A 21,509-nucleotide genomic window follows, 5' to 3' on the forward strand; every position below is an offset into this window, starting at 1 on the left:
TGCAGATGCATGTATTGTGTCATGCTAGCAGGTTTCGAGAACGGAATAGAGTTCACTTATATGAAATGTAATGCCTCTTATGTTACCTGAATGTGATGCAAGTATTTGTCAGTAGACATTTTGTAACATTTAGTCATGGAATTGCTTGAACTTGAAGGTGCTCCGTTTATATATAGCTTATGTAAAGATGTAGTTGTAAAGTAAGTTACTGTGTACAACTGTAACTTTGGCACGTAATGCATTGCCTAGGTTTTTGTAACTTTAAAGTTGTGAATTTATAACTATCTTGTTTTGGGTAGTAAAGAATGTACAAGTTATCATACTGATTGTAAAGGCACACTTACTATAACTTGTTTTGTGCGAATATTTATTCTATCTTTGTAAGTTGATTTGGTAAAATATTTGTAATTGCACTTAATCTTTTCCTATGTTATTCACATGTTCAGACCATTTATTTAGATGTTATATAAGAGCTTGATACACGCGCACAGACTTTTTAACAGTCCTAATATTGTAAACTATTTTAAAGACTTTTCCGCCTGTGGGCCTGTATACAGTATTTCATGTGCAAGAGATTTGCATTTTTTCCCCTTGAAAACACTAGAGTCAATGTTTTGAATTCTGATTTTTTTTTGTTTGATCAATGGTTCCATGTCTCTAAACCTATAACTGCTTTCTAGTAACTACAGGTCATCCATTCGACACTAAGTGAACAGGACTGGAGCCTCCATTCGGCTCTCCTCCTATAACTGAAAAGGAATCAAGGGAGTAGGGTCAGCTGTGTTTGCAATTGATGCATAGCTCAGCCCCCCCCCCCCCCCCCCCCTTGGTTAAAAGCAAAAAAATTTTCAGATGAAGGTGAAATACGTGGGATTGAAGGATGGACTCACTTATAACCAACTTGGTAAAAAGGAAAAGAGCTTATGAAATAGCAACTTCAAGATTTTAAGTGTTACCTCTTTAGTTGACTTGCTCATCTGAACAGGGTGGCTACAGATACTCTGCCGAAAAATTCCCTGACATTTCCCCGAAATTTCCAACTGTTAAAATACTTTGTTGTGACGTAACTTAACCATTTCCCCTAGAATTTCTTTCAATGCATATTGTATCCAAACAGTAAATTACCAACCTCATTTATTATATTTCACTTTAAATTAAATGAAAACATTACTCAACAAAAGTTGGTGTTTCTTGCTGGTGATATGACTTCTTACGGCTCGTTTACCCATGTTACTTAGACTGAATTTTGTATGGCAAAAAGTACACATGGCAGAGTATTGATCCCCGGGCGATTCTCTTAGCCAGTTCTTGAAGTCTAGATCTAAAAGCCATGATTCGTTAAATGCTGTTTTTCTGAATTTCGACATGGCAACTAAGTGGTGGTTAAGTTTGAAAAATTAAAAATATTAAACCATAACTCAAATGCCTGACGTTTTTTAAAACTTATATTAGATTTTACGTGTTTCAAATAGTCTTCTACTGAATTAACATTAATGCATTACTATGGTCGACGTTCATAACACAGAAGCACTCTTGATGATGAGAAATTGCAGTTATCACTCGCAAAGGCATGTCGAATGGCAAACTTGCATGATGGCACTTCAAAACAGCTAATAAATAAATAAAACCAGTTGTTTATGTTCACACTTCTGACAAAAATTCCACGATGTTATTCACGGAAAACTACATCCAACTAGTCAACATGCACGCACGCAAGGCACACGCGTGCATGGCTAAGACAATTGTTTTCGAACAATCGAACTGTCCGTCCGCCATTACGTTGATGACGTGCTCGGCACTCGCTGGACGCAGCTCGACGGGAAAACTAAAATGTAAATCAAGTTCTGTCCCTGCCCGAACACGCCCGAATATTCACCTTCGGCCAACCTCGGGTTTATTTTTATATATATTTATATTTCTCTGTTTATTTTAATGTAGCTATACTAACCTAACTAACCGTCCATAGTGTTTTAAAGTGTTTTAATGTAGCTAACCTAACCGACCACTTTAAAAATTTGAATTCATTTTTCCTGCTCAAAAATAAAACAAATCCCGAGGTTGGTCGAAGGTGAATATTCGGGCGTGTTCGGGCAGGGACAGAACTTGATGTACATCTTAGGCTTCTCCAGCTCGACACGGTCCGGCTGCGGCGCATTCAAGAAGCTTGAGGATGTCGGCACGGTCCGGTGGGCCAGCATCAAATGCAAGCACACACCCTGAATTTTCGCGGTTTTTTTTAAGGGAAAAAAAATGTGGGAGTAAAATGGGTAGATACAATTTTAATGTGGTTGAAATAAAATAAAATGCATTAAAATAGTGTATAAAAATGAGAAATCGCAAAAATACTTTACAACAAAAAATTTCCTGCACCTTGGCCAGAATTCCCTGACATTTCCCTGTTCTCCCTGACATACTAAATTTCCCTGACTTTTCCCGGTTTTCCCGGTCTGTAGCCACCCTGCTGAACCATCAGAAGTCAAGAATGCTGCTTTGAAACTTTGCTCACTGTACTCTGAAGATATTAGTTCAGACTTTGTAAATGAGTGCATCCATTTTCAAATGTATGTTAAACTTGAAATATTCAAATACTTATCCAAAGGGTATTCTTATATTAAAGAACTGAATTTATCAAGCACTTTTCCCAATCTTGAAATCGCAATTAGAATGATTTTGACCTTAACCAATACCAAACTGTACTGCAGATATTTTTTTCCATTTTAAGCAGAGTCAAAAATGCTAAGAAAGCAACCCTTCTAAATGATAAGTTGTTTAGTTGTAATGTACACTGAAAAAGTTGTAACTTTGAAAACTAACTTTGTAGACCCTGTAAATGAGTTTGCTAAGAAAAAATCAAGGAAAAATTAATTTTTGTGACGTGAAGAATTGCTGCTACATGTAGAGATTTCCAAATTATATTTTAGGCACAAAACAGGTACTAAAATATTTTCAATGATAGTTTAAGAGATTTTTGCAAATAACTCTTAGGGTCAAACCATGTGAAATCAACCTTACCATTTCAAATTTTGATAATTTTTGGTGCACTTATTATTGTACCCCTGGAACAGTTAAAAAATACAAAATATGAAATCTTTTGGGCTATTGAATTTTTTTAGTAATAGCAATTCAAAAGCATAAATTTTTTTTACAATATTTAGATACCGTAAAAATTTGATAACTTAAAAACTATTAGCCATAGAGAGCTAAACTTGTTTTATTCTCTTCAGTTTTAGTGGGCTTTAACCTGATATATAACGCGACTGTCTTATGACCAACTTAATTTTTTTTTTCAAACAAGTTAAAAATAATTTTTTTTTAATATCTCAAAAACACCCCTTTTAATTTATTTTAGAAAAATATGTTATTTGTGTAATATATACCCTGTTTCATAATGGACCAACAATGGGATCATTAAAAAAATAATGTCTCAAAGTGATTAAGCCAAATGGACTGATAAATGTTGCCCAACAGTGAGCATTTAATATTACTTTTTTGAAATATGAATAAAATCAAAGTTTTATAACTGAATAATCAGAATGTATACATATTGAACTTGATGCTCCTGCGATAAATAAGGCCCGGTTGTAAGTAATTTTAATATTTTTTTCATTTTAGAATTTGTAAGATTATTTTATTTAATATCCCATCTGTTCTGACATTGAATGTTTAAAAGTCTGAGGTTTTTTATGTTTTGTTTTTAAAAAATATTTATTTTTATGCAACTTAGTTTTAAGTGTTTTTTTTTCTCAAACTAATCTCGAAGTTGTTAGTATAAGTACTGTGTCATACAATCGGCACCTTCCTTATGGAAGGGAAACTACACAATTACAGGTATTGATTTAATTATACATGTTAAAATACCTCTCGCAGAATTTTTTTTCCCCAGTATTTTGTTGTTTGTCAAGTCTCTGCCTAGCTTTTTGTTTGCGAGTTACGTTATTTTTTGCCCCAGATAGTAGTAACACTGCTTGATTATCCGCCTCACACACACTCTCCCTCACGTCCATGATTATGTAGTTAATTATTTTCTATTGTATCCGTAAGGCTTCATCACAATATTATCATTGGCAAGAAAAACTATGACATGTGGATTACGTTGTTATTTCAGAGTGTTTGCAACACAATACAATAGTATTCTATACTTTTCAAAGAAAAATTATGCAAATACTGAAAGATACACTCCCACTGAGTTAGAAAAATAACTTTAGAATTTTTTAAATCTGCGCCTACACAAGAATGATTTTCAAGTCAAAGCAAAATGGCAGTTCTTCGCTACATCACACGGCAAGTGTGCCTGTGATGGATTAGGTGGCACAGTTAAAAGACTAGCTTCCAAAACTTTTTGAGTTTGCTAACGACAATATTCCCGACATAAACTTTTAATACTGCACAGCTGATGATTACGATTTAAAAGAAACTGAAGGTACTCACAAACTGCATACGTTTATGCCGATTTCTGAAATTCGTCTTCTGACAAAATCATTCTCATCAAATCAAGTGCACAAAGTGTGACAGAAATTGTAACAAAAGTTGATTACTTAACACCTACATCTTTACAGAAAATTGATTCTGGTCATGTTATAGTAGTGTACGACAAATCATGATGGCTTGCTTGTATTCTTCAAAAAAATGATGTAAATGAATTTACAGTAGCTTTTTAGATCCTAAAGAGCCAGCCTCCTCATTTTTTTACTCCAAACCAAATGACATACTAACAGTACATAATAATTCAATTCTAGGAGTAGTAAATCCTGTGACAACAATCGGAGGAGTGTACACGTTAAGTAAAACTGAAATTAGTGTTTCATCGCATGCTTTAGAAAGATTTTTATGAAATCAAGATTCAGTAAAAGTATAGAAACAAAATTACATAAACAATATACATAAATTTAAAAATTCTTAACAATGTGATATTACTACTAGTACTAAAATTTGTTAAAAATGTGCTATTTCTTTATTAATACAATTTATGAAAATTACTTTCTAGTAAATATGGAAACAATTCAAACAATTTTATTTGTAAAATAATTCAAATCCTGTTTCATCCTGAAAATTGGTAAGTAAATAGCTTACTTGTGTATAGCTGAGACTTGTATTAAAAGGTTTTCTGCTTTTTTCTTCAGTTATGCAATTTATATTTTTAAAAATATTGTGGTGGCCGTTATTACAAACACATTGAAACATTAAAATATGTAATTAATAAACATATTTATAGGCTTATTGAGTTCAATATGTATATACTAGTCGACCCGTGCGGAATTCCGCAGTGTGTACCAAATTGTTTCGTGTGGCGTTCCATTATTTAAAAATTTGGGAGAAATTACATTTTGAAGAAGAATAGAAAAAAGCAAATGGGTGTTGGTACAAAAGAAGACATGAAATTAAACACATCAGTACAAATAGCTGTTACACATTTTTTTTTACAGAAGTATTATATTAAAACATACCAATAATATAAACGTTTATAAAACCTCTTTAAATACAATGTTGGACGTGATGATGTGATCATCGTTCACTTTTTGGTTGTACGTATCTTCAATACTAACTGATGCTATAAGAAATAAATGTAAGAGGTTATGTTTGTAGGTTATGTTTGTGATACGAAACATCAACAGCAATTTCAAAAGTACTTATAAGAAAAGTCTGACGTGCTAGAAGTTTTGGTTAAGTGGTTTTTTGGTGGATTTTTTGGTTAAGTTGAAGGAGTCTCTAAGATTTCTTTATCATAAAATCTGTTATTATGACGGAAGTGCAATTTAAAAAAGAAATATGTAAACAATGTTTCAAGTGGGTATCCGATTCAATATTCATCGAATCCGATTCGATATCTATAGAAAAATCGACGCATTGATTAAAGGACCTATTACATAGATGATTTTAAATCTCAAATTTAAGAAAAGTGCTACGTTTTTAGACCAAGGGTCTATTTTTCGTCATTAGCAGGCACAATAAGCTTTAAAATGATGAGTAAATCATGAAATTTGATAAAGGAATAAGGAAGATCTCGCAAACCAACAGAAAAACAGGCTAGAGAAATAATATATAAATTCTGATTATTCAGTTACAAAACTTTGATGTTATTCGTATTTAGAAAATTTAATATTATATGCTCACTCTTGGGCAACATTTAACAGTAAATTTAGCTTAAGCACTATTAAGACTTTATTAGTTTTTAAGATGAGTCTATTATTGGTCCATTATGAAACTAGGTGTATAGGTGTAGCCTATTATTATACAAAAAACTTAATGAATCGGCACATGCTAAAAGGGCCTCAGTTCAATCAACCCAGTTTGGAGAAAAATGAATAAATCTGTCTCTAAGAAACCCTTTTAGCATACGTTAAGAATTTCCCTTGCTAATATTAGCTAACCTGCATGTGTGACTCAATCGCTTTTAGCATTAATAGTTGAAGCTATCCTATAACATGTGATTTTTATGCTTAACTCACTTTTGCCATTTTTTGTGACTGAGGCTCTTTTAGCATGTGCCGATACATATATTTTTCTAAAAAAATTTTTAATGGGTGTTTTTGAAATTTTTTGAAATACATGTTTTAACTTGTTTGAAAAAAAAATGAAGTTGATGAAAGACAGTCATGTTATATATCATGTTAAAGCCCATTAAAACTGAAGAGAATAAAACAAGTTTGAGCTCTCTATGCCCAATAGTTTGTAAGTTATCACATTTTTACTGTATTTAAATACTGCGAAAAATATGATTTTTTTTACATTTTTGAATTACTATTACTTCAAAACTATAAGCCCAAAACATTAAAAAATTTTTTTCATCTTTTTATGTACCAAAAATCTTTGAAATCTAAAGGGGTAAGGTTCATGTCACCAACATGCTGATGACGTGTTGCCCCAGACTGGCGATGCACAGCAGCATTCATATATGTATACGCATATATACACTAAGACATCATGTATAAACTCGACTGTATCATGTGTGTGTTGGACTCTTTTTGGGGTCATTCTTAAGATAAGGGACAATTGACCTGACCACATAAAACCAAAATGAAAATGTTTTTTTCTTTGTATGATTTTTTTTACATATCAAAAATAATAAGTTTGTCATCACCCAACTAGCAGCAATAATCAACGATCAATATTTATCATTTTATGTCGGGTAATAAAAGTGTGCTTGGCACGGAGTTGATGCTTTATGGCACGGAGTTGATGCTCAATGGCATGGAGTTGAAATCACCGTATATTTACTTCAAATTACTGAAAATATACCATTATATATTAGGTTAAATCAAAATTTGGTACCATTTTAATAATATAATCATTTACCCTGTAGGGCCTACTTATAAACAGCTTAAAAATTTTAACTGGTTCAACAGTTTCAGTTCTGGTTCATCAAGAACTTTTTAAATGTCACATAACTTACACTGTGAAAGTTACCTAAACATTAGTAAATCATTAATTTCAAAACATTTAAGAATTACACATTAGCCTTCAACACATTAGCAATGAAAGTAATAAAAAAGTCAACCTATATTCACAAATTGTGTATCAATGTTTTTAAAGACATAGTTTTGCCTTCGATTTAGTTCTGGTGCATCAAGCACTTGTCTAATGTCAGAACCATCAACCAGTACAGTGTCATCTTTCTCAGGAAAATAGAATGTCCCATCAGTTTTGATTCGCAAAAATTTCACACAAAAGCCACCCATTTCCTTCGAGAGAACCATCCCAATGTAGTTCTTACACTTTTCTTGGATTTGTATTCAACAACAACAAAAGTGTTCACTAAGTCATCATCATGAATCTTCTTTAGAAGTGTTCCTTTTGTTTCCTCACACTCTGAATCATAACTGCTGTACACATCACTATATTTCAATCGCTTCTGAGGAAGAGAAGCTGCATGAATGTTCAAGAATGATTATTTTATTAAATAAACACCACTTGCTAGTGTTTGATGCAAACAAAAATGAATGCATGCATGCAAATTACAAACATCGCACCCACAACGCAAACTTTCATGACATATCTCATGATATAGGGACTGGAAAATTTAATGAATTTGATGATTTGTTGCAGTTGCCTAACCTCCACACTTGCTTATTGAATCCGCTATCAGTTTTATTATTGGTAGATAATCCAGCTTGTTTCTATTTGTAATCAATCATGTATAATAGTATGTATTTGATCATTCTTTTCTGTTAGTAATATTTTACTGGCTCAGAGACTCGCCTAGCTCGTGTAAAAATCTGGAAGCCAATTATTAAAATGCTAATATTTTTCAGTCCCTATGCACACAATCAGTCTCAGCATAGGGCTTGCATTATAAAATTAGGTACAGTATGAACAAAAGGATACAATGAGTTATTTCTGGTGGTTTCTCATCATCATTGGATATATCAAGATATCCTATGTCATAATGTGAACGTGATGGACGACATCTGAAACAGCTTAACCTCCGGAAATGTAGTCTGGAATTTGTTTCATTCCGTGCCCATGTTACTTGGTGAACTCGGAGAGTCCCTTTGAAAGGTTTTGGTGTTCGAAGATCCAAAGTATTCGAGAACTGCTCGATACATTCCTTCGGAACACTTATCACTGTTATGCCTTTCACATGGTCTGTCAACTCAAGTACACGTGTACTGAAGTCAGATATGTCCTTTCCTTGAGCTACCAGGTACTCTGCTGTGTGCTTTAGTGTTCCACCCAGACCATCAGGCGCACCTTTCCCATGACCACTCTCGCTGTAATTCCATGTAATACTTTCAGCTACTGGGAAGCAACTAGCAATGTATGTACTAAGTGCAAACATTTTGCGGTTCCTATATTGTGTACTTGGTCCATCACTAAGAAAGTGTAGACTTGTTATGCTTAGTACAAGTTGTTTGATTTCTGTGAATATTGGTTGTAGATGAGCCATAATAGCGACAGGATCATGCCGCAAGCTGTCAGACAGTGTACAATATGCTTTCTTCATTGGTAGTTCAGATGTTTCGTTCCTGTAGTACACCATAACAGTGTGGATACTGACTTGCTCGCGTGAGCCACCAAAATGAAATGCTTGGATTTCTTGGGATACTTTACAGTTATAATTTTCTGAGAAATCCATGTGAATAACTATGGAATTAGGGGGCAATTTTTTTTTCAATTTGGCCATTTCTCTGTGTTGGTGACACATGTTATTTACATGGGACATGAACTTGGGGAAAATGCCCTCTAATTCAGAGACTAAATCACCCAATGAGCACTGAAGGGAATCCTTTTTATATTTCGTACAGGTTTTGGTTTTTCCTTCAACAACAATCACTTCTTTCTTTATGATCCACTTCTCATAAGTCACAGTATCTTCTTTTGCAAAATTTGAAAACACAATTTTCTTCTTTGCAATCTGCACATATTCTTTCCAAACATTTCTCCATGATCTGTTCCTCATTACAACACAAACTCTCACATAATGAATCAGGTGTATCCTGAGCAATAATTTTTAATTTGTACAGTCTTGACACAAGTAAGCGTACATTTTCATGCAGCATGCACACACACATATCACGGTCGGTTGCCTTTGCTGACACAATCCAAAATGGCCTTAGCTTACAATTTACACATTCTAGAGAACATATTCAACTAGATTGCTTATGCTAACAATAGACACAATGGTACGTAATATTATGTTCTGCAAAGCCTAAAATATTTAATATGTTCCAAACAAACAGTAGGGAATGTATTGTACACATCAACTCCGTGCAGTTCATCAACTCCATGGCCAGGACATTCCATGGAGTTGATGACCACGGAGTTGATGAAATGGTGTAATTTTGCCATAATTAAAATTTTTAGGTTAGGAAGACATTGTTTTATATTTTACAAGTATTCTTTCTTTGCTTTTAATTCACATTAATCTGGATGCTTTCAGCAATTAATTACCTACTATTCAGAGAGCATGGAGTTGATACGTAATAAACCTACTCACCTAATATCTCATTTCAAATAACTTAATCCTACTAAATCGCTCACTACCACCAGAGAATCACTTTTCCACATGATACATAATGGCTTAATCTATGGAACTGTTGCAATTAAAACATTGTTGCCAATGCCATCTTGTGATTTTTTTTTACAATTTCTTGTCTATGGAGTTGATGGCTACTTTGGGAACAGAACTAGATACATTAAAAAGAGTACCACCAATTTTTTTTTTGTTATTATATATATGTAGTACAGAACTATTTATTTATATTTATTGCATTTTCATACAGTATTTTAATTGTTACTAAAAAAACTGTCAATGCCAGTACTTAAACTACATATTTCAAGAACTTAAAGGGTTTCATTAATTCTAATACTGAACATACTCATATTTTGTGAAATGGCACATATTTAAAAGATTACATTGAAGTTAAGTTATATAAAAGCTGTAAATTTAGTCAATATAATAAGACTAAAGTAGTTGCTTTCATCAATTGTCCCTTTTTCTGAGAATAACCCTTTGGAAGGGTAAAATCTTGTGAGTTCGTGTCACCGACATGCTGTAAAGTGAAGTTAAATTGACCACGTGAAAAGTTTAATTTGTGTATACTGTGCATTGCCCCGTGAACACATGACCTAGGTCTGACGTCACTGGTAAGTCACAGCTAGGTAATGAATTTTTACGTAATTTTGACATACCACCATTTAATATATATATATATAATATATAGAAGTCTCAAGCCCAGATTAAAATTTCTGGCTGGTTTCGCAGAAGAATTGTTGTTGTAGGAAGCTCCGTCGCAGCGATCGCTTTTTATCTGTGCGTATCGACAGCGTACGCCCCTAGCGGTCTTAGGACGTACAAGGTTTACCGGCCAAGTCATGCCACCACCCTTCACCCTCCCATATACGGGAAGCTGGTATTAGTACCGTTGGGTGACCTTGAAGAGAAGTATTCCTTACCACTGCCTTTGAGAGCCATGAAACCCCGGGAGAAGACAGTCACTGGGATAACTGTATGGATGGATTGTGTACCCTCAAGTAACATGAAAATCAGCTCCTAAGAACTTTGTACCAGGCCTACAGCCAGTGTTGAGTATAAAATATGATTTAATTTAAAAGTTAATTTCCTACTTATTTTATCTTAATTTCACATTGATAATTTTATAATGTCAAACATTCTGAAGGGTAAGAAATGTGCATACACGGGTTATCAGAATACGAGGATCAGTTCACGAGGCACATCATATGTTTCCTTTCTCAGTTAAAAACAAGGACAGGTAAGTTAGGAATTAAAACTTGCCAATTTTGTTTTACATTATTCATCAGTTAGATGCTGTGTAAAAAAGGTTGACGCGAGTATGTGAGGAAAGTCCTAATTATTTAATATGAATTAGTAAAGTAATTATTTTGTTTTATATTTAAAATATTCACGTTTTAATTACTTATAATAAACTAATTAGATTACAACAACAACATATTTTCAATTTCATCATTTTGACTAAAACCGAGTGAACCCTAGATCAATAAATAAGCTATTACAATTGAAAGTAATAGTGTAACAATATTCGACAGAGGGAGAGCTTGATATTTTCGTGACAATGCTTGATTAGAATTTTTCCAACATTAAGCTGTATTGATTGCTTGCCAATTACTTTAGCATTGAAAAACGTAACTGTGGCATCCCCTACTAGTCCAGTTGCTATAGACATGATTTGCTATAATCCAGGAAATGGTGGGTGATTGTCAAGCTAAGCAGAGATCTTATAATAATCTGTGGCATCCCTACTTCTTCGAGATTGTCAGAAATCAAGTTGTTCAAAGATATAAAATGAATACCGCAAAACTCTTCAATGATGAGCAGATGCAGTTGCAGTCATCCCCAAGGTCCACTTGCTCAAGAAATTATCAGTGAATCCTCGTCCTCGTGTGAGGCTCCCAAAAATTTTCATGTTACACATTTAAATCTGTTCCGTGGTCTGTCTGACCAAACGCTATCAGTTCTTTTCTTTGAGAAATAACCCTGATATGCAAAAATTTGGAATTCTGGGGTCATCATGGACTCTAGCATAAACATGTCTTGTAAAGTCAAGTGACACCATTTGGCATAAGAGAGGCACGGTTCACAAATATGTAGGCCAGTTGCTATGGGAAAAATGTTTGATATAAAATCTTTAAAAAAAAATATTCATTTTTTAAGTGTGACTATCTCAAACAATATTGGAGATATGAAAAAAGTGAAAATAAACTTCTTATAGGATTTTTAATTCACTTTCAGTTTTTATTAAAAATGTTTTATTTTGGGGTTAATCATTTACAAGATGTTTCTGACTAGTTCACCACCTATTCATCAGGACTTTTAATTTTATTTTCCCTGGACACTACTAAATACGTGTAAAGTGTAACAAAACATCAGATTTAATTTGAGTACGAGTGACACTTTAGCATATTTTGACTGGGCTATTCCTTCATTAGAACTATTGCTAGTTTGAAAGCTTTGAACAAACGTTTCTGACAAATAATCTCAGTCCTGACACTTGACAGTTGATTATTCCTCTGCGTTTTACACGATCATATTTTTACATATTTCAAAGATGCTGAAACAAACACGTACATTTTCGACCGAGTCATTGATTTATAAACCTCCCTCTATACGTGTCAGTGATTGCACATGTATAAGTAGTTTGCTAAAGCTCGACAATGAAATATTTTACATTAATTAATGTTTTAAAAAAGAGTTCTTAATAATGAGATTATTTCACTTAACGTATAAAATGGCGCAGTATGAAGAATTATTTATGCATTGCAGCATCCTAAAATTGTTGTTAATGAAGTTTAAAATTAAATTATATTAGCAAAACATAACACTATCATTTGTGTTTAAAAATTAAAATTGAAATTTGTGTATAGCATGAACATAATAAATGTAAGAAATTTTTTTTTCTAATTTTATATGTCTGGAATGGAAAGGAGTGGAAATGACAAGCTTTTTAAACTTCCAGATAGTTCATTAACGCATTACATAATTTGTGCCGATCATTTTAATACCAACCAATTCAAAAATGAACTGAAGAACTCTTTGAATTATTTTGGAATTCCTAATTTGGTGAATAAAATATTTATTTTAAATTCAAAAGGACCAATTTTTATTAAAATACAATAATTATTACACCATCTGGAATCAAACACCAATGAATTACTGATTTATGTGGCTGTTTTTAAATAACTGTGTAATATTTCAAGGAATTATTTTTTGCTTTCGGTTTTTTAAACAAAATACATTTGTGTTAAAAATATTTGCGCATCTTTTTGACGAGCATAACTTCCCGCCTTGTCAATGCGCTGGCCCTCCACACAGCAACGGAAACAAAATACAAAAGAATAAGAGAGACAGAATATGCGCGCGACCTTGAGACAAGCGATGCTATAGCGCTCTAACGTGGGAGACTGTAACCACGAGTGCCATCTTTTTGAAAGAAGAGCTGTCTGGCGGGGGAGCTTCCAACTACCTCAGCTTCCATCTACCAGAAACTGGCAGAATAAATCGTATCCCCTCGCGACTTCTATACATTACATATTGTTACGATTTACCTGCGGGTTCGTAAAGGATAGCCCAATTAAAGATTTTTATTACACACACAGTTTTATTTATTACTTCTAATTGCCACTTACAAATAATCTTCTAAATTGGCAGATAATTAATTACATGTAAAGAAATGTCAATTCCCCAGTCACTCGTTTCACACACCTCGCTGGGCCGCACTTCCGGCGCAACTCTCGCCGCAGCACCCCTCGTGGGTCTCCGTCGCGGGACTCCGTCGCCGCACTTCGCCGCCGCCGTCACACCCTTCGCCGAGATCCCACTCGACGACTCGCTCGCCACTTCACTCGGGACTCCGCCGCGCCCACGACTCTATCGCCCGGAAACTCCCGACTCCACTGAACTCACTCACTCCCTGCCCTGGAACCTTCGTCCAAGGACTTCGCAACTCTGCCGCACCTGCGGCACTATCGCCCGGAAACTCCGCCGCGGGAGAACTCTCCACTCAGACTCTCACTCTCACTGACTCGAAGGTCGGCCCAACCTCCTTAAATAGCCCTTGGGTTCCCATCCAGAACAATCGGGCATGTCTCCGAGATATCGCGCGACCTTCGCCGTCGAAATGCCCAGAAACGCATCGTGAGTCCTCGAAGGACGCGGTGGCTGCTCTAAGAACGCTGATAAAGGCGTCTGAGTCATTTTATTCCGCAGTGCGGCCTCTTTTAAGTAACCCGATCTGAGGCAGGTGCGCGCTGCGACGGTCAGGATGTAGCGAGATAGTATGACACGAGATACCAGGGAGAGGATGCGGGTGGAAGGGGGCGCAGACAGGCCGAACGAGTGCGGCGATGCCATGCACTGCAGCCAAGCGCGATCGTAACATTGCCCCCTCCTTAAACCTGTTCGTCCCGAACAGGTAATGCATCTCCTCCTGGAGGTCCCCATGCTACTCGAAGTTTAGGCCTCTTGCCTTTCCTCCATCGCGGGCTGTACAGTCTCACCAGATAACCCTCTCTCTCATTAGATGTAGCTTCTCTTGTCACCCGGCGACACTTCTGGGTCGCAGATTCCCCATGTCGTTCAGCCAGCTGCCAGAGACGGACCGACCATTGCCTTGGACGGACTCGATACTCTTGAGAGCATTGCTCGTTGCCTCCCAATGGTTCGCTTGTTTCTTCCCTTTTTCTCTCTGTTTGTTCTCTCGTAGCTACTCGTTCACAAAGCATTTCTTCCCAGCTCTTCTTCGTCACTTCTTGGTTCCTCATTCCCTCTTTGTTCTTATGAATATCGTCTGGACTGTACTCAGTTACTCCTTGCACCATCTTCTTCACTCTTTGTGTTCTCATTTTCTCTTCTCGGTCTTTCTTCCCCTGTTCTTGGTCCTTCTTCACCTCTTCTTGGTCTTCCTGTGTCTCTTCTTGGTCTTCCTTCGTTTCTTCTTTGCACTTCTCTATCTCTTGACTCATGTACATCTCTTCTCGGCTTTTCTTCAGCTCTTCTGTGCATTTAGCCCTCTCTCTTTGGTTTATCTTCATTTCTCCTTGTTCAATATTCCTTACTTTGTAACTCATCTTCACTACTTCTATGCTTTTCTTCAGCTCTTCTTTCATCTTCATGTCCTGGCTGTTCTCCTCTCCTTGGCTAATGTCCTCTTCGCAGTGTTCTTCGCTGTTCTCTTCACTGTTCTCCTCTCGGCAGGTCTCCTCTTCACTGGTCTTCTCTTCGCTAGTCTTCTCTTTGTTGTTCTTCTCTTTGTTGTTATTCTCTCGGCTGGTCTCTTCTTGGCTGGTCTCTTCTTGGCTGGTCTCCTCTTGGCTGGTCTCCTCTTGGCTGGTCTCCTCTTGGCTGGTCTTCATTTCTCTGATCTTCTCTTCACTGTTCTTCTCCTGACTGGTCTTCTGTTTGCAGTTCTTCTCTTGGCTGTTTTTCTCTTGGCTGTTCTTCTCTTCTATGCTTATCTTCCCTTCGGTCTTCATTTCATTCCTCATTTCTTCTTGGCCATGCTTCAGTTCATCCTGACCCTTCTTCATTTCCTCTAGGCTATTATTTGACCCGCTCTTCTTTTCTTCATGGTGGTTCTTACTCTCCTTCCTTCCACTCTTCATTTCTTCCGTAAAGTTCTTCATACTCGCTAACATTTCTTTGTTATATTTCTTCACACTGGCCACCATTTCTTCCATTTTATTATTGATCTTTTCTAGGGCAACCATTATCTTCCCGATATCTTCTGCTCTTAACTCTTCAGCAGCCATCTCTCTCTAAAGGATTTACTAATTAAACAACCTAAATCATTTTTTTCTAATACTGATCTTAATTTTAAATGACCTAGCCGAACCTTATTAAACTAAAAATATCTCTCTTACATTCAAAACTAACACTGACTTCCAGATAGTTCATTAACGCATTACATAATTTGTGCCGATCATTTTAATACCAACCAATTCAAAAATGAACTGAAGAACTCTTTGAATTATTTTGGAATTCCTAATTTGGTGAATAAAATATTTATTTTATATTCAAAAGGACCAATTTTTATTAAAATACAATAATTATTACACCAACTGGAATCAAACACCAATGAATTACTGATTTATGTGGCTGTTTTTAAATAACTGTGTAATATTTCAAGGAATTATTTTTTGCTTTCGGTTTTTTAAACAAAATACATTTGTGTTAAAAATATTTGCGCATCTTTTTGACGAGCATAACTTCCCGCCTTGTCAATGCGCTGGCCCTCCACACAGCAACGGAAACAAAATACAAAAGAATAAGAGAGACAGAATATGCGCGCGACCTTGAGACAAGCGATGCTATAGCGCTCTAACGTGGGAGACTGTAACCACGAGTGCCATCTTTTTGAAAGAAGAGCTGTCTGGCGGGGGAGCTTCCAACTACCTCAGCTTCCATCTACCAGAAACTGGCAGAATAAATCGTATCCCCTCGCGACTTCTATACATTACATATATTCAATGATACCACTGACATCTGTTGTGACTAAAAAATGATGTAAGGATAAATGATATCATGCTGACATCATACTGATATTTATAGAAATTGAGGTATAGAGAGCTGAGAAAATCATTATGAAATCTTCTGAAGCCCTACCCCGATAAAACAGAAATCAAGAATTTCAATTTTCTTAATTAAAAAGTAATTGTTTACAATTATCTTCCAAAAAGTAAGAGAAAAAAAGAAAAAAAAAGGATGTATTTTATAGCCATTAAGATAGAGTCCAGCTTTTATAAAATTGTTAACTGCGTACATAATAAATTTACATGTGATCATGATCTTTTATCCCTTCTCCCTTAAATATTCGACAGAATGTATTGTCATTTGTAGAGGCATGGTTAACGAATAGTTTATATTAACTTACTAAAATGCCTGGATGTAAATTGGTTACGTAGCATTGCGGATAGCACAAAGACTAGCGAGTGTTAGGTACTAGGTTTGGAAACCAAGTTTTGCAATTTTTTGTCTATTTTTTTTTTGTATTTGAGTCACATTGAATTATTTGATTATATGTTTATAATTTAATAATAATTATGTCATAAATAATCATAACAACAATACTTGAGTCCTTTATTTTAGTTATTTATTATTAGTTTATTAAATAAATAAATAAAAAAAGGATCCGAGTGGGATTCAAGCCTGAATCGCTAGGCATTTTAAAAGATTATTACTATTATTATTATTCAACGCCTGGTCTAATTGATAAAATTGAGGGTCATTACTATGTCATCTGTATGTAAAATCCACTTAAGGGAGATCATAATGATGTCAGACTAAAATCCTCATGTCATTAACTTTACATCAGTATCCTATGTAAATAAGTGCGAAATCATTCAGACTATAATTAATTTAAAAATTCAAAAATAGAACAGTTATTCTAAAGTTTTAAGTTTACACTTTTGTCGGCAGTCCCCATGACTGTTGATTTATTTTTTCATTTTGTAGTTTCTATTTTTGTAAAACAAATTCAATTTGTTACCCTAGAATAGCCTAAGTCTTTGAAAAATGCTAGTAGTTGCATAATGTGCTGTTTTAAAACTTATAATAAATAAGCTTAAACTTTAAGAATTATATAATATTTCAGGGGAACTGGAAAGGAAGGGAGGTGGCTAAAGTTTATCTGCCCACAGTGCTAGCTACCTGAAATGAGAGCTTGCTGGTAGCGGTCAACAGGCTATTGTGGAAAATTCCTAACTCCATGATTGTGGAGTCTTTGTTTATTATAAATGTAACCATATTTACAATCAACCTTAAATTACGTAAACAATTTTAGTTTCATTATATAATAGTTTATGCATAATTACAGATAATGCTAATTTCTATGTGAAAAAAACTTAGTTTAAAGTAGTCCAAAAATTAATATATTAAAAGTTAGGTAAACAACGTGGTGAACACTTCTTTTATTTACTTCTTTTTGTAAGGGATGGGGTCTCATCGAACAAACCAAACTAAAATCCTCCAAAATGTGGCTTTCGATGTTCAAACGCACAAATTTATAGCACATATGTCAAAATTAGCATGTAAACAATGTCAAATTAATTTCCATGTGCGCTTATTTCACTGTATTACCATTTTTTTTTTACTTAGAAACTTTCAGGATGGCGGAAATGACTGTAATTTTTTTAGAAAATCTGATAGAAAATGTTTAAATTCATAATCTCTGTAATATTATTCTGTATGTGCATGTAAACTGGTTACAATGGACGTAATACCAGTTTAAATATATACAAGCTTGATCTCGAGGAAGACCATCATGATATTCCCAGTAACTACAAGACAACAGTCTTAAAGTACGCCGGTAAATAAAATTTACTTATTTTTTACAGAAGTGAAGACATAAAACACTAGGTATGGTAAATTTGGCATTGAGGTTTGAAAACTCATGATAAATTCATTTATAATTTCTACAGAATAGTTTGATTTATATAAATGATGAATTTGAAACAATTAAAATCTGAATTTTCTTTATTGTTATTCAGCCCAACAGTCTGTACAAATAAAAAACTTTGAATGATCAGCCTCTTACAGCCAGCAATATTATCAAACTGCCATGTTTGATATTTAAAAAATACTGTTAACATTTGAAACAAAATAAATAAAGTTACATAAATTTATAATAAAGAAGTGTCTTATTCATATAGAGATATTAATTAATAATCATTTTTATGAATATACATATATCTGATAGTAAAAAAATTAATTATATTTTAAAGTTATAATTTCGACTTCGAACTTCGGAAGGTTAATAATTCACAATTTGGCTTTGACCTTAAAAACATTACCTTTAAACACCTTAGTAGGCACTAACAATATTTCTCAGCTACAAAATAAATTCTAATAAGATTAAAGCAGCACAAATATATACTGTATTCTATTAACAAAAATTATTTGACCTGTTAACATAATTCCCAACTCTGTTGTTTACTAAATGCATGTCTGTCATAAATCAATAACCACATAACTAGCAACTACCGCATTCTGGATGACATGAGGTAAACTAGCCCTAAAAGCTTCTGGCCTTCACTAGATCTGCTGCTGACTTATAGGATGGCAAAATATAAAAAATTGATTGACCACTCTTGTGTCGGAACTATTTCTGCATAATATAATCCACCGTTCTATGTTAATTGGACTGAAGTAAAAAGGCAATAAAGTGAATAACTATTAAGGAGAAAGTAAACTATAGTTTTTTGATTCATCATATTAATTAAGTTGTTGCGTAGCATTTAATGCTACACAAGCACTGTTGCTATTGTGAGCGCACAATAATAAAAATTAAGTAGATGAAAAATAGTGCCATTTCAAATCTATGACCGTACAATTTCAAATACAAATTCCGTAATTTATTGGTGTCATTAAATCAAAACAGTGCAAATCAAATAACCATCACTTCGAGGAGTGGGTATAATTTGCAAAATTACAAATTTTTCTGGAGAATGTGTGTCTACATTATGGCTAGAAAAATAAACTACCTCACACTATACGTAAAGCTATTGAAAAAGTGTTAGCCTGACTCATTGACTGTGAGCTACTTAAATTACTGGAACACTCAACAAAAAGTGCTACATTTCTCTAAAAAGTATTTTAACTTTAAGTCCAAATTGTGTAAAAGGCTTCAATATTGCACTTTATTAAGGTATGTTGCAAATAACTGCAAGTATGGCCACAATGTTATTTTATAAACATTAAAAGCTTGGTGGCAGCCAGCCGGTCTCTTAGACCACCTAACTTATAGCAAGTACCAATAAAATATATATTTTTTCTGGGGAAATCACTAGGTACCTACTGTGTATACATACATTCTCATACCCTATACATGTTTGCATGCATATGAACACAATGTTTATGATCATATTTAAATTAAATATGTCCTATGATACATTACTTACTGTCAGCACAAATGTTTGTTACTGTACATAAACAATACATTTTCTAGTCAAAGCTCACACTTGATATCACTTTACCATCTTAGAACTATACAAAAAAATACTGATACCTCATTCTGACTAAGTTGTTTTTTCGCTTTATCAATGCTGCCATAACCACCTCTGTATCTCCACAGGTGAAGTGCTTGGTCCAAGTCTCCCACCTGCACTGACCAACTCCCTACTAATTCCACATTAAGGTCTAGTGAGTGGATAAGTTGAGAAGACTGAGAACTGGAAAGAAAAACATGCTGAGAAAAGGTTATTCCAAAATAAGAATACTGATAATCCTAGTCAAAATTTATTGGTACAGGCCAAATTTTATGGTTTTATTTTAACCTCAATTACAATCTTAAAAAGAAAGATTTCATATTTATGAAGATAGGTTCTTACAATTGTACTTAGTACTTTTTTCAACAAAACAGTGTAAATTTGATAATAGAACAAGTCACATTTACTGGGAACAAAAATATATTGGCAAAAATGTGTTTGTTTCAAGTATATATCATATCAGGTAAGGCAAAAAAAAATAAATTAGATTTGCATTCCACTTGGTCCTAATGTTTAGTTATTAATTACACACTAAAATATTAACATTCATTAAATTTTGGATGTTAAAAAACATTTTTTTGATTGAGTAAAATTAAATTTGTTTTGTTTCACAAAATTACCAGCATTTTGGTGTTAAATAGTATATTGGTATTATATGGTATGTTGAAAAACCTTTATGTGTTGTTTTGGTTTTATTGCAATTCAACAAAAAATCTTGTCCTTACTCATTGTACGACTCTCATTAATATATCAAAGTATTTTCTCAGTCTATAACTGAGGTGCCACCGAGTTTTCATGGCTCTCCATAAAAAACACTAATAAATAACATAAATTTCTTTCAATTTAATCTGAATAGTAACCACAAATTGTGTAATATATAATGGTCAACACATATATCATAGAATGAAGAAATTAAAACACAATAAAAACCATATTGAATAAAAACGTTCATCTCAGAAAGAACAACATTAAGAGACAAGAAGAAAGATGAAACACTAATATAGAGCAAAGTGGTGTCATGGTAATACACTGGATTAACATTCTGTAGCACCTAGGTTCAAATTCTAGTTTAGCCATCCTAATTTTTAGTTATAGTTTTTTCAAAAATCACAGCAGAAAAAATGCAGGGATGGTTTCTTAATATTTATTTTAGTATTTTGTTTAGTTTATTGTAAATGGTAGAAATTTTTTGTATGTACAAGTTTGCAGAAAGATAGGCCTATTAGACAAGTCATGCTATAAAAAATAAAATGAAAAAAAAAAACAACTAATTAACAAGCAAACAAATATTGATTTTAATCTTTAATTTTCTGAAACCATTACTGGTTCCACATCTCAACGAGCCATAGCAGATATATTTTCCAATATCCATGAGAAGGGTTGGTTAGGCTAGATCTGCCACATTTTAAGTATGTACCTACTATAAATCGCAAACATTCTTTTGGTTAGGTTTTATGTGATTTTTAGATTTTTACAGGTCTAGGTTTTCATAAATAAAAACAAAAGTTGTTTATGTTAAGTCACCTACATTTAAAACATTGTAAAATTGTTAA

The 21,509-nt window shown here is 34.1% G+C and overlaps 2 protein-coding genes across 2 annotated transcripts in view; both read right to left on the bottom strand.

Moving 5' to 3' along the window:
- LOC134529269 (protein NipSnap) overlaps positions 1–21,509 on the bottom strand; it is a 63,869-nt gene that overhangs the window by 19,488 nt on the left and 22,872 nt on the right. Inside the window, exon 3 of the mRNA XM_063363166.1 lies at positions 19,977–20,139. Within this exon, the coding sequence (XP_063219236.1) occupies positions 19,977–20,139 (163 nt within the window). The remainder of the gene's footprint in view (positions 1–19,976; positions 20,140–21,509) is intronic.
- Positions 867–11,454, bottom strand: LOC134529268 (uncharacterized). The gene is made up of 2 exons (XM_063363165.1): positions 8,323–11,454; positions 867–7,863 (listed from the first exon to the last, which is right to left on the bottom strand). Exons 1-2 carry the CDS (start codon positions 9,395–9,397, stop codon positions 7,658–7,660), a joined length of 1,281 nt encoding a protein of 426 aa, XP_063219235.1. The 5' UTR covers positions 9,398–11,454; the 3' UTR covers positions 867–7,657.

This window comes from Bacillus rossius, chromosome 2 (assembly GCF_032445375.1).
Source record: "Bacillus rossius redtenbacheri isolate Brsri chromosome 2, Brsri_v3, whole genome shotgun sequence".
Lineage (NCBI taxonomy): Eukaryota > Metazoa > Arthropoda > Insecta > Phasmatodea > Bacillidae > Bacillus > Bacillus rossius.